The sequence below is a fragment of the Artemia franciscana genome, chromosome 2, assembly GCF_032884065.1.
Source record: "Artemia franciscana chromosome 2, ASM3288406v1, whole genome shotgun sequence".
Classification (NCBI taxonomy): Eukaryota; Metazoa; Arthropoda; class Branchiopoda; order Anostraca; family Artemiidae; genus Artemia; species Artemia franciscana.
The window spans coordinates 51,745,786-51,760,915 of NC_088864.1; the positions used below are offsets into that span (position 1 = coordinate 51,745,786).

The 15,130-nt window shown below is 33.0% G+C and overlaps 1 protein-coding gene across 4 annotated transcripts in view; it reads right to left on the reverse strand.

Annotated features, from left to right (window-relative positions):
- LOC136043391 (caspase b-like) overlaps positions 1-15,130 on the reverse strand; it is a 128,098-nt gene that overhangs the window by 35,437 nt on the left and 77,531 nt on the right. For 3 of the 4 annotated variants that reach the window (XM_065728303.1, XM_065728311.1, XM_065728306.1), the window contains exon 7: positions 987-1,130. The exons of the other annotated variant lie outside the window; for it this stretch is intronic. In XM_065728303.1, the coding sequence (XP_065584375.1) occupies positions 987-1,130 (144 nt within the window). The remainder of the gene's footprint in view (positions 1-986; positions 1,131-15,130) is intronic. 4 annotated transcript variants of the gene reach the window in all.

The window sequence follows — 15,130 nt, forward strand, 5'->3', positions numbered from 1 at the left end:
TTAGCAGTAAAGTAGAATTTAAAAAATTTGTTGCAAAATGTTTAAAAACACTTCGGGAGTAATATGATTGTCTTGCAAGAATTCAAAAACAATGGAACTATAGCACACTTTTTTCTAGAAAAATGACTCAAAAATTTGTGAGAGATATTATGACAAGCAATGCTGAAATAAAATACTAGGTTAATTCAAACTCAAGACGACTAAACAAACTTTTCCAAGGATAATTGGGAACCAAAAACATACAGGAAGTCCTTGAAATGTGTTAAACCAAAGCTTATTATTATAGAATCTGATACCCTTATTTACTACAAAATCCACTGAAACTTTGAACTGTTTTTTATGAATAAGAAAAAAAAAACTGGTTAATAGTTTTGAAAACTTTGACAGGTCTGAGTAGTTCTATCTGTCATTTTTTGCATAGTTGTTGGCGGAAATTTTGAAAATTATAGGAAATTAGTAGCTGAGAAAAACTTTCAAAGGTCTCACGACTAGCATAACATGCATAGGGACTTAGATTCATATCTTGAAGTAGTCTTATATTAAAAAAAAGGGATATCGGTGGGGTAGTAAACAAGAGAGAATCTTGGAGATAGCCTTCATTGAAAAATAATCCTGCCAGCTATACCGTTAACTATATTAAAGAAGAAAAAACATAAATAGTTGTAATTATCCAATTAAGAAGTTATTGCTTCCCAACAAAGCAGGGCCCTTTTAATTTTGAACGTCAAAGGCAGGATGACGCTAGTACCGTTGCATTAAACCCAACACTAGTCCCCTGGGAATATCCAAAAGCTTTAAAAATCAGTATTTAGCGGGGGGGGGGTAAACAATACCTGTAGTTGTGGAGCGTGTTTGAACGTATTAAGGGTGACAGCTGGACATAAATAGTACTGCCTACCCTAGGGGGGTACTGCCCAATTTCAGTGGGCTCTGGTCGGTGTCAGCCCTGCCTACCTGGTGAAGATTAAAGATTAAACAAAAATTACCTTGTAGTCCTTATTTCGAAGCTTGTTTCTATGATTCTGGTTTCAGGTGATGACTGCTTAGAGACAATGGGAGGCACTTCATTTACACAAGTACTCTTTCTTACTTTGTTTGACATTGTCCCTGGACTAGTGCCTGGCTTCAGTCTATAATAAGTAAGAAAACTTGAAAAGTATTTAATACTAATTAATAACGTAGCAATTTCTAAACTTTGGCATTTACATACTATAGGCTACTATATTAGCGTTGTTTTAGGAATCTCTTTGCAATTAAGCCGTATAATTCTTCTAAAAGCTCATGTTGACAAGTTGCAAGTAAGGTTTGACTGCGTGCAAATAAAACTGAATTTTTTTTTTTTTAATGAATAAATCAAATAATTTGATTTTTGAATAATGATTCTAAATCAAAAGTTGGGATCCTGTGAAAATTTGCTTGGTATCTAGAAAGGGAATAAAAAAGCTTAGAACGACAACTGACCACGAAAAACATGCCAACATCAAATTCAGCATATCAAAGGGTCCTATTGTAAATACTTTAGGCCCCTGTCTACTAGCATGTGGATCTTTTTTCCAAGAAAATGATCATGAGTGATGTTTGTTTTTTTATTTTCATAAAAAACTTTATTTCCAAGAAGAAAATTTGAAGAAGAAAAAAATCCCCCCCAAAAAATTAACAAAAATTATAATAGCAACCCAAATAGGAATTTGGAATTCACCGTTTTAGGTGAACAATCACCTAAACCGGAAAGAAATTAACAAAAACAACAGAAAAGATAACGTTCTCCCAGGCCTTCTTGTGGAGAGAGCATAATTTGAGTTTATTTTGAGCAGCACTTATTTCAAGCAGTGAGATCTTATATGTTTATTCACAACAACAACAAACAACATGAAATAAAGCACACTACTACTACTACTACTACTAACAATTCACTGCAGCACTAAGCTTCCTGAGGCTAACACACCTGTACACGCTGCTTATTTACCCTAATCTATTCAAAACTCTGCTCTTTTCATCCTCCGAAGTTGTAACTTTCATAAAATCCTTTCTTTCTCATCCCATTGCCATCTCAGCCTTTTCCTCAGTGTAGCACAAGAAAATTGGATAGAACCAAACGTTTCATACAATTTACTTTTTTAACAAAACCAGTCCAATAAGCAGCCAAAACAATCCACAAACAACTCCCCTAAATAACATCTTTCTAATCTTCGTCTGTTTCCAAAGCACCCATATTCTGAAATCTTTACTTGACTATTAATATTACTGTAGTGTTTCTGTATTCCAGTTTCTTTTAGAATTATCTTCGTATTGCTCCAAACTTTAGTTTATATGTTAAAACGCACCTTGGGTGATGGCAAGTCTAGTTCTAACACTTTTCCTGTATCACTTAGTCTTAAAAACAATTAATCTAAAAAAGCTTTCCAAAAAAATAAGATTTAAAATGAAAAGTAAAGAGTCAAATTAAACTTTAGGCGATAACTATTAGTGTCTTGAACAGTAATTGGAAAGAACTAATGAAATTAAACTATATTTCTGACATATAATGATATTAGCTGCTGAGAGCTCAGCAGATCAAGATTTTATTTCACTGTATTTTTAATTTTTATTTTCAGTTTTGTAAGCACAAAATAATATATTCGTGATATAATTTAACATTCAATATGGCGCAAATGACAAAGTAGGATATGTATGGTGATTTGAATTTGAATTTTCATAGGAATTTGTTCCTGCTCATCTGAATTTCAATAGGCTCTTTACTTTTCTTTGAAAAACTGCTATTGTTAACATATAAGCTTTTATGGAAGAGGTGGTTGCAGAAACTTTAGAGGATGCTCATTCAATTTAAAATCAAAAGTTCTTAATCCCTTTTTAAGAGTCCAAAATGATCAAATTAAAACCAGACCCCCTCTATGTTGCGGTACACCCTTCTCTTTCTTTCCTTTGTAAGCCCCCCCCCCTGCTCAACATAGATCTAAATTTGTGTATTGTAATTGTGTTCAAACTAGTCAAAAGTTTTACTAACTATTCCTACAGGGATGTCACTATTCTATAGCCCAAGGGTAAGAATTGCAAATTATGTGATTTACCATTTATTTACATGCAGATTTTATCATTAAGAGAGGGTGAATTATTTGATTTTGGGTGTATCCAAAAAGGCCAAGAGCATTAAGGTAAAAATTTAATGTTCATCTTATACTGAATCAAAAGCTAAATGTGTCTTTTTATCAAATTGGAGGATCTGAATGTCTTAGGAGTAACTATTACTGCTACTACTACTACTAACAACTCACCACAGCGCCAAGCAGCCTGAGGCCAACACATCTATCTCCATCCCAATCTCTTTAAAGCCTTCCTCTTTATACCTTCCCAGGAAGTTCCCATTACCCTTAAAACTTTCTTTATGACATCTTGCCACCCTAACCTCGGTCGACCTGCTTTGTGTTTAGCCTTAAACAGTTGATTAAGAAGGACAATCGTCGGTAATCGGTTATCCTTGATCCTTTGAACTAGCCCTAGCCATCTCACCCTTTCTCTCATTACAGCCCTAGAAAGCAGGCTTGAACCAAACTTTTCTTATTGCCTACTGTTTAAAATACCGTCACTTAGCCTGGTACCCAGAACATTCTTTAGACAATTTTTCTCGAAAACATATGGCAAATCATTATCTGCTTTTCGGAGCGCCCATGCTTTAGAACCATATTTGACCACTGTCAGTCCTATACCTTCCAATATACTAAACCTGGATTGCAGACTTATCTTCCAATTCTTCTAAACTTTTTTTAACTGTGAAAACAACAGCCTTGGCTATTCTACTTTTAACATATTCACTGCTACCACCATCTTTACTAATAATACAACCAAGGTAAGTGAAGCTGTCCACATGATCAATTTTTCCGTTACCCAAGGTCATCTTTTCATTTTCACTTATTACTAGCCTTAGCAAATTATTCTAATTAATATTTATTTTTAAACCCATTCTAGCACACTGAACTCGTAAAATCCCTAAAAGCTCATTTATTTTCCTCACAGTTTTATCTAGGATGCTCAAAATAATCAGTATAACCAGGAGAGTTTATCCTTTCAATTTGATTCCATATTCTCCCATTGCCTTTCCTCTTCTCCTTAAGACAAAGTCCATCAAAAAGATCCATATAAAGGGGAATAGAACACAACGCTGCTTAACTCCTGATATAATACAGAACCAGCTGCTAATATAATTTCTTACTTTAACCTTATTAGTGTTGTTATCGTTCACAGCACTAATAACTTAAATTTTTTTGGAGCAACTGAGGGTATTAAGTGGGAACTTTCAGGATATGTCTAGGGAGATGTTGAAAAGTGGTTTGAGGGCCCCCAGCCTCTTCCCAAGCTTTTTATAATTAACCTATCTTTAATTGTATTTGATCAAAATTGTAAAACAGAGATTATCTTCAAAATACTCAAAGCTCAAACAGCTAGGCTTTTAGGAATAAAATACCTCCCTTCCTAGGTATGGGTCAAATAAGAGGGCACAATAAAACATACAATGTGCGTACCGGTCGTCTGAAAAATGTATTATAAATATCTAAGGAACGGCCAAGGGTATTAAGTTAGAAATTTTGGGGGTGTTAAGGGGATTCCCAAGAGTTTTCAAAAGAAAAACATCACCCAAATCCTTTTTAGATACTCCATTCCCTCACCACAGATTAAAATTTTAAAAATTATATTTGGTTCAACATAGTCAAAATCTCTAGCAATGATGCAATTCCCAGCAGTTCCCAGGGTACCGATTGTAAATTATCTAATTTGCCATTTTTACACCGATAATTTTGCAGTAGGAAAAGAAGAGACGAATATTTTATGTGTGTTCAAAAAAGCTAAGGATATTGAGATGAAACTTCGGGTAATATTGAGGGCCATGTTAAACAAATCCTGAGGATCGGCATCAAGGGAAGTGCTTTAAGTTATGTAAGTTGTCTTGAAAAGACTAAGGGTATTAATGAAAAAATTTGGGAAATTCTGAGGAGTATGTTAAGCTAAGTTTAAAAATACTGTCTATGTCCAAGTTACCAGAAAGGAATATTTGCAATATTTTAGGAACGGGCAAGGATATTACCTTGAAGCCTTTAGTGCCCTAATATAGATACTAATTTTGTGGCTGCATAACTTAGAGCTGTTGTATCGAAGGATTTATTAGGTTTTTTGGACCCCAGATGTATAGTTATTCTCCATTTGAACAATTTAAACAAAATGGCTTTTTCAAAACTTTGATTATATCTGTTTTAAAATCAGGGAACTGAGGGGAGGGGTGGTTGCTTTCTGATTGTTTTTGCCTCTTTGAAAGAGAATTTCTTATTTCCAATCGAAACAGCATCTTCCACAGTTTTTACGATCACCACCACAGTAAAAGCTTTATATATCAACAATGAGCAGAGAATATAGCATACAGCCCTAGCCCTGGGGGCTAAGTGGGGTATCTAACCTGGAAGCAGAGTCATTTGGCATTCGAACTGTTTTTAATAGAACTGTTAAATCAAAATTTTTATATGAAACATCAGAAAAAAACAGGACGTGGAGCTGTTGCTTTTGACCCTTGATTCTTTGAACTCCGAGTACTTTTGACTCTTAAAAAGTGACTTAAGACTTTTGGTTCCAATTTAAATGAGCCTGATCCGAATCTTATATAATCACTCACTTTAATAAAAACCGTATATGTTAACAAGAGGCAATTGTCCTGATCAATTGCATAGTTGATTGAAATTTCATAGCTTACGGCCTTTGCTTCAAGTGCTGAGGTCAACCCCAAGTGGCATACTTATTTGTCTTTTCAATTAATTTGAATAGAATGGCTATCATAAAATTTTGATTATTTGTATTTAGAAAAGAAGAGCTTGTAAGGGGGAAGGGGGACTGGTTGCCCTTTGCAATCACTTTTGACTCTTTTAAAAAGGCACAAGAACCTCAGATTTTCAATCGAATAACCCACCTCAGATGTTTCAACGACAAGCACTTCCATAAGAACCTTAGGTTATTAACTTTGACTGAGTTAATAACTCAGTCAAACCTAACCTAACCTTCCATAAGAACCTTAGGTTATGATTGAAACACTTCAATGGCTTACAGCTACTGCTTCAGGGAATGAAGGGGGTGGGGCTGCAGAGCCCAGAGGTATAATAATTTGACCTTTGGACTTTCTTTCAAATTTTGATCAGTAGGATTTGGCGGAAAAGGATTTGGAGGGCTAGGTACCCCCCAATCACTTTCGACTCTTAAAAAGGACACTAAGAACTTCCAATTTTCAAGTGAAAGAGCCGCCTCGAAAATTTATGCGACCACTTCTTTCATACGAAGTGCTTCTGGGGGAAAAAATAATAAAATATTGAAGTCTTATTGCACTTTACTACAAGTAATGCTGTAACACTGTCTCTGATGCTAACCAAATAAATGAAGCTATCCACTTCATTGATCTTCTTGTCAAACAGTTCGTGGTAACGAACTGTAGTAAGGAGCGACCCGGCTCAATAGTAACCAAAACTCTAAAAAATGGAATTTGGATATCAATAGCTACATCAAAAGAATCGCATTTTAATTTTGATTTTAAATATATAAGTTTCATCAAGTTTAGTCTTACCCATCAAAAGTTACGAGCCTGAGAAAATTTGTGTTATTTAAGAAAATAGGGGGAAACACCCCCTAAAAGTAATAGAATCTTAACGAAAGTGACACCATGAGATTAAGCATATCAGAGAACCCTACTGTAGAAGTTTCAAGCTCCTATCTACAAAAATGTGGAATTTTGTATTTTTTGCCAGAAGACAAATCAAGTGCGTGTTTACTTTACTTTTTTTTCGCAGGGGTCATCGTATCGACCAACTGGTCCTAGAATGTCGCAAGAGGGTTCATTCTAACGGAAATGAAAAGTTCTAGAGCCCTTCTTAAGTGACCAAACAAATTGGAGGGCATCTAGGCCCCCTCCGACGCTCATTTTTTTCCCAAAGTCAACGGATCAAAATTATGAGATACCCATTTGTTCAGCATAGTCGAAAACCATAATAACTATGTATTTGGGGATGACTTACTCCCCTACAATCCCTGGGGGAGGGGCTGCAAGTTACAAACTTTGACCAGTGTTAACATGTAGTAATGGTTATTGGGAAGTGTACAGACGTTTTCAGGGGGATTTTATTTTGTTTGGGGGTGGGGCTGAGGGGAGGGGGCTATTTTGGGGGATCTTTCCATGGAGGAATCTGTCATGGGGGAAGAAAATTCAATGAAAAGGGCGCAGGATTGTCTAGCATCACTATAAGAAAACAATGAAAAATAAACATGAAAACGTTTTTTCAAATGAAAGGAAGGAGTAGCATTGAAACTTAAAACGAACAGAGATTATTACGCATATGAGGGGCTCTAAAAATACTTTAGCATAAAGAGCGAGGTATTTAGGAGGAGATAAATACCTCGCTCTTTATGCTAAAGTATTTTTAGTAATTTAAACTATTTATTCTACGGCCTTTCTGATTCAGGGGTCATTCTTAAAGAATTGGGACAAAACTTACGATTTAGTATAAAGAGCGAGGTATTAACGAGTGTACAAACCCCCTCGTATACATAATAAGAATATAAGATTATGAAAGTTTGTTACGTAAGTTAATTCTTAAGTTACGTATATTTTTTACTAATAAAAACGTTCGTTAAAAATTAAAAGTTCTAGTTGCCTTTTTAAGTAACCGAAAAATTGGAGGGCAACTAGACCTCCTTCTCCACCCCTTATTTCTCAAAATTGTCTGATCAAAACTAAGAGAAAGCCATTTAGCCAAAAAAAGAATTAATATACAAATTTCATTTTAATAATTTATGTGCGGAGAGCCAAAACCAAACATGCATTAATTCAAAAACGTTCAGAAATTAAATAAAAAAAAAAATAATTTTTTTAGCTGAAAGTAAAGAGCGACATTAAAGCTTGAAACGAACAGAAATTACTCCGTGTATGAAATGGGTTGTCCCCTCCGCAATCCCTCGCTCTTTACGCTAAAGTTTGACTCTTTGCCACAATTCTACTTTTTAAAACAATTAAAAACTTTAGCACAAAGAGCGAGGGATTGCGGAGGGGACAACCCATTTCATATACGGAGTAATTTCTGTTCGTTTTAAGCTTTAATGTCGCTCCTTACTTTCAGCTGAAAAAATTAGTTGTTTTTTTATTTAACGCTCTTTGCGCTAAAGTTTTAATTGCTTTGCAGCCCCTCCCCCAGGAATTGTGGGGGAGTAAGTCATCCCCAAAGACATAGTTATTATGGTTTTTGACTATGCTGAACAAAATGGCTATCTCAAAATTTTGATCAGTTGACTTTGGGAAAAACATGAGCGTGGGAGGGGGCCTAAATGCCCTCCAATTTTTTTTTGTCACTTAAAAAAGGCCCTAGAACTTTTCATTTCCGTTAGAATGAGCCCTCTTGCGACATTCTAGGACCACTTGGTCGATACGATGACCCCTGGGAAAAAAAAATCAAAAAAAAACAAACAAATAAATAACACGCACCCGTGATTTGTCTTCTGGCAAAAATACAAAATTCCACATTTTTGTAGATAGGAGCTTGAAACTTCTATAATAGGGTTCTCTATTACGCTGAATCTGATGGTGTCATTTTCGTTAAGATTCTACGACTTTTAGGAGGTGTTTCCCCCTATTTTCTTAAATAATGCAAATTTTCTCAGGCTCGTAACTTTTGATGGGTTGGACTAAACTTGATGAAACTTATATATTTAAAATCAGTATTAAAATGCAATTCTTTTGATGTAGCTATTGATATCAAAATTTCATTTTTTAGAGTTTTGGTTACGAACTGTTTGATTTAATTAGTTTGGTGGACAATTGAAATTGGTGCTACAGAAATCCAAGTGTCTATAAACTATATTCCCCGTTTTATAGATTTGAGTCACGAGGTTCTTCTAAATATCAAATTTCATTGAGGTCCGATCACTCCTCGTAAGTTAAAAATGCCTCCTTTTTTCTAATTTTTCAGAATTAACCCTCCCCCCCACTCCCCTAAAGAGAGCGGATCCGTTCTCTTAATGTCAATCACGTATCTAGGATTTGTGCTTATTTTTACCACCAAGTTTCATCCCGATCCCTCCACTCTAAGCATTTTTCAAGATTTCAGGTTTCCTTCTCTAACTCCCCCCTATGTCACCTGATCCGGTCGGTATTTAAAATAACAGCTCTGAGACACGATATCTTTCTAAATATTAAATTTCATTAAGATCCCATCACCTATTCGTAAGTTATATATATATATATATATATATATATATATATATATATATATATATATATATATATATATATATATATATATATATATATATATATATATATATATATATATATATATATATATATAATATAAGATTATATATAATAAAGATTATCTGACAGTTGATCAAAATAGAAGAACAAAACCCTGTGTATTTGTATTTTTGTTGCGGGATGGATCCAGAAAAAACTGAGCTGAGGCTCAGGACTCAAAGACGCATTATTCCCTCCACAGCCCTAAACAAAACTAGTTATTGGCCTGGGGGACATAAAAATCCACGTTTACATAAATAAGCGAGTGCAGTGATGAAAGTGATGTATTCAGGCAAATTATCATAAGGATACATTTGCTAATCATGTTTGCTGAAAGCAGCAGTATACTTGAACTAATTACCTAAGAAAATTAGGTATCTGATCATACAGTTTCAAGCTGGGTCTTTCTGTAGTTTTAGTGCAGTAAATTTCTCTGTCCCGTTTTTCTCTCTACCAGTAATGATATATCTATCTCTTTCTTTTTTTAATCTATTTTAGTGGTTTTTTTATTAGTCTATTTTAGTTCTATTTCAAAACCCGCTCTACTACGAGCCTTGATCTATTTTAGTTTAGCCCATTTTAATTCTTTTTTTGTATCTATTTTACTTCAGTTTATTTTAGTTCTTGTTTTAGTCTATTCTAGATTTATTTTTTTGGTCTACTTTAGTTCTTTTTTTCGTCAATTTTAGTTGTTTTTTGTCTGTTTGAATCTAGTTTAGTGTATGAGTTTAGGAAGTCGCTCTGCTACGATCTATTTTAGTTTAGTCTATTTTAGTTCTTCTTTTAGTCTATTTTAGTTCTATTTTAGTCTAGTTTAGTGTATAAGCTTAGGCAGTCGCTCTACTACGAACCTTGATCTATTTTGGTTCTTTTTTAGTCTATTATAGTTCTATTTTAATCGATTTTAGTTCTATTTTTGTCTAATATAATCTAATTTAGTGTATGAGGTTAGGAAGTCGTTCTATCACGATTTATTTTAGTTTTGTCTATTTTAGTTCTTTTTTTAATCTATTTTAGTTCTATTTTAGTACAGTTTAGTGTATAAGTTTATGCAGATGCTATACTACGAACCTGAACCTATTCTGACTACATGGTTCAAGCTTGTCGACTATTTAAACTTAGTTCTTTCACGTAATGCATTACCTTATTGAATTTTATATTTTCTTATTTTTCTATTTTTCTACATTCCATATTTTACTTCCACATTCCATATTCTATTTTTTCAACATTCATAAAAGAGTGTAGACTCCAAGGTGAGGTGTTAATTTATCGTATAAGATGAGCCATAAACCCCACTGTGAACTAACTGTAGTCAAATTGTATCATTTGACTACAATTAGATTTTACTAGATTTTGTCTTCTACATTCCATATAGAGGAAGTTTTAGGGGAAGGACAGAGGGGGCACTTGCCTCGGCCGTAGAAATTCTAGGGGTGGCTTCAAATAAGAAATCAAATGGTTATAATGCATTTGATGTTATTGAAATTTCATTTTTACTAAAATATAGTAGAGGGCACATTTAATAAATGAAAATAGCTAATTAAGAATTAATTAAGCAGCTGTTTAAAATAAATTGAAAAACTTCAATAAAAGTAATTACAATAATTAAGTTAAAATAATTAATGGTAATTTAATAATTCAATTAATTAACAATTAAAACAAAAAATGATTAATAAAAGATAGTTTTGTTAATAAGAGGAAATTTTGTTATAATTTCGCCAGAAAATTCTGCAGGAGACAGACAGGGGGGCTAATCAAGATTTTGTCCCGGGTGAAAGAGAGGGCGGAACGGCCAATTATACCATAAAAGGAATATCTAGCTCTTTGCTTTTAAGGACTTCAAATACTTTACATTTCTTTTATCCTTTCCTTATCAGTTATCTTTTATACGATAATATTGATTTTTTGCTTCCTTTTTATTTACATTAAAGCTTAATGGCACGCTTAAGAACCGAAAAATTGTGAGGTGGTTTAGCCAGATTTTTTTTTCTTATATTCTTTGATGTAGGTTTCCCACTCCATTACTACTACTGGTATTACTAACAAATCAATAACAAATCAAACTTGGATTCAGCTCTTGGTTCCCTTGTATATCTTCTCAAGGAGTTGAAAGTATTTGGCTGTCAGCCATCTTCAACATCATTCTATGTATTTTTACTAGCAGATTTTGTTTAATTTAAAATAATTTGTATGTATATATTTTAATATATGAAACTGCATATTACTATTATAATTTTAAACAAATTATAACAAATATCTTAACCTTTGTTTCGCGATGAATTTTAGTTTTTTTATATTCAAGGTAATGACAAGGATCAGGATAATATAATTTTCGCCACAAGTTAAACGCAGTGTCTCTGTTGACAAGATATATAGAGTGAAAAGATTTACAAAAATACAGTTCGATCCCATGATCTAGCTGGAACAACAAAAAAGGTTAAAATACCTATCCCACATTTTACGAATTACACAATGGCCAAAAATTATGCTTTCTGCCAATCTATGTGAGACCTCACAAAGAGAGGTCTTATTTTAATTAAGCAAAAAAAATTTTTTCTTAACTGAAAGTGGGGAGCGACATTAAAACTTAAAACGAACAGAAATTACTTTGTATTTGGAAGGGGCTTCTCCCTTCTCAACGCCCCGCTCTTTACGCTAAAGATTGAATCTTTCTCTAAAACCATGCAGTTTTCAACTGACCATTATATGATAAGCTCCTTTGTTCTAGGCCATTAATTGTAAATTACGATTGTTCCTTTATATTGTTATTATAGTTTATATAATCGCATTTTTTGAATTTTTAGCTTTATTGAAAAATTTTCATTTAACAACAAAGTTTATTTAGGGATATACTGGAAGTTGGCCATTGTAGAATATTTAGAAGGTTGGGATTGGTGGAAAGGAGAAAAAGTTTTAACCATTCAGTTAGTTTTAGGTGTCTTGAAACCCAATTTATTGTTATTTATGCCGTTTTGATAGTTTTTTTTGTACACATAGCCAATAAAGTCGTTCGGTTTTTTGGCAACAAACTTTCTAGTCTTTCAGCAAGCCTCACGTGGCTCTATTCAACATTTTAACTTTTTATGATTTATTTTTGTACAACTCACTCCTGAAAATGTCCTTACAAGGTTGGTCTGGGCAGGAAAATTCCGAGCTATTCTGGTGTTTTGAAATTATTTGGTGTTTCCAATCCGTCATTTTCTCCATTTTTATTCCTGAAATGGAAACTGCTTACATGGGTTGCCTCATTTCAGAGGTGAGCCTTTTACCAGTTTTATTAATCAAAAATTATTTATAATTGATTTTAATTAACAAATAAATTATCAATTAATAATAATTAATATTAAATTATTTGCAGATAGTGCAGTAGAATGAATTTGAGAAGTCACCCCTCAAGGAAATTCTAGAAATCGATTCAAAATAAAAATCACGGGGTTAATATAAAGTTAGATTGATACAAATCTATTTGGAAATAACTTATTCAAAATAATCATTGAAAATACTACATCTGCTACAAACTAATCAGTGGCTCTAATGAGGATTTAATAAGAAATAATTTCTTAGACTACAGTGCCTTTCTATTCACACGCACAAAAAAAAATGAAAATATAAAGCGAAAACGGTTATAATATTTAAACAAAACAGAGGAACAAAAAAAAGGGAACCAACAACAAGGTTTACATTGTAAAAATACAGATATTTCAAGCCCATGAACGAAAAATAGAACATTAAACAAAAATCCTGGATACGCCCTATGGGATAATCCAGTGGATTTTCATAGATATATTGAATACTTACAGATCTCAGTTATCAAAGTTAAAATCATAAGTTATTAATCAGACCAAATAAGGCGTAGCAAAAAAATAAAAAAGAAGATTGGACATATATTTTCGAATTTTCTATACGTAGTTCTATTTTTGTAGGCTATATAGATTTTTAATCCAAAACACCTAAATTTTCCAAAAATAGTAAAAAAAATTGCTTCAAAAATACTAGGACAAGGGTGGAATTGAGAATGTTTCTTTGAATTATGTGTGAGTAGCATCAGGGAAAATAAAAAACAACTCCTTTAAACAAACAGGGCTGCACAGCGTTGCTTGTCACTTTTATTTGCTCTTCCATGGGGTTGAAACAAATGAAAGAATTTTGTGGCTCAGCAGAACCTTAAAAAGGCAATGTTATTCTTATGAGCATAATGACTCACTGATTTAATGTAACATAATCCTTAATTTATTCATTTATAGAATTAAACAAATGAAACCATTGAGAGAAACCGGGCATAATATTGAAATACAGCAGTGGGAAAAAAAGAAGAAAACAGAACATAGTTGTCGAAATTTTAAAGTTTGTTATTTTTTGTGATTTTTATTCACTGTTTTGTTTAAATACTATAACCGTTATCTCTCTATATTTTTATTTGTTAAATTCTATGAATAGAAAGGCACCTTGGTCTAAGAAACTATTTAAGATTAAATCTTTTAGTGGCACCAATTAGGTTCAATTATGTATGTTTCAATGATTAGGTTCAATTATGTACTAATTACATTCAACTATGTCTATTGGAGGACCAAGAATATTTTACAATACTTGGATAGTTGTTGTTTATTTTGATTCAAATCCTTTATATTACTTTTGTCTTATTTATATGTTAAATTTTACTAATATACCATAGGGCGTATCCAGGATTTTTGTTCGGGGATTTATTTTTTTTTTTCATGGCTTGAAATATCTGTATTTTTATTATGTAAACCTTGTTGTTGGTTCCCTTTTTTTTGTTCTTCTGTTTTGTTTAAATATTATAACCGTTTTCGCAGTACATTTTAATTTTTTTTTGTGAATGGAAAGGTACTGTGGTCTAAGAAAATATTTCTGATTAAATCCGAATAAACCACTGATTAGTTCCAATTATTTATTGTCTATTGGATTAACAATTGTAATTTACGTTACTTGGATATTTGTTGTTTAATTTTGATTCAAAACTTGTATATTCCTTTTGTCTTATTTATATGTTAAATATCCCTAGGGGTGTATCCAGGATTTTGTTCGGGGTTTATCTTTTGTTCTTGGGCTTTAATTATTCGGATTTTTATTATTTAAAGCTTGTTCTTTTTTTATTCCTCTTTTTTATAATATTATAACCGTTTTTCCTCTATATTTTCACATTTTTTTTTATTTCGCGAATGGAAAGGCGTTGTGTTCTAAGAAATTATTTACTTCATTTGTAAACAGGTTTCTCCAAGACCCTGGTCAATCTGAGCTACGGTTACACCCAATGCAGAAGTCAGAGAGAAAACAATTAAGTCAACTTGCTCATCTTTATTCTTTAAACATGCGAAGTGAAGGGGCAAAAGGAATCAAGTGCCCTGTACTTACAAAAACGAATAACAAAAAAAGAGCTGTAAGAATAGATCTTGAGAAGCATCAGCAAGGTACGTCTGCCAAATTGAAGCGCCTGAGAAAGACCCCTCACAACCAGAGTCTCTAACCAAAGGTTTCCTTCAGAATAAAGTAGTAGTAATTTATTTTGTTGACTGACGTAAGCATTTTAACCTTTCCTGATTCTTATTTGGACGTATTTCAAATTTATTGTCTTGTGTTTATATTTTTTACATGCGTTCTAATCCCCACCCTCTCCCGCTATGCTTAATTAAATTTCTGTTTTGAGTTACAATCCCTAAGTATAAGCAATAAATTAAAACTAGAAACAATCGGGAATTTTTTTAAGATAATAGAATTCCAAACTTTACATGAACATTTCAGTCCTTTGTCCAAGGGCCGTCCTCAGTACAACACAAAGGAAAATATAGAAGAGAAACTTGAATT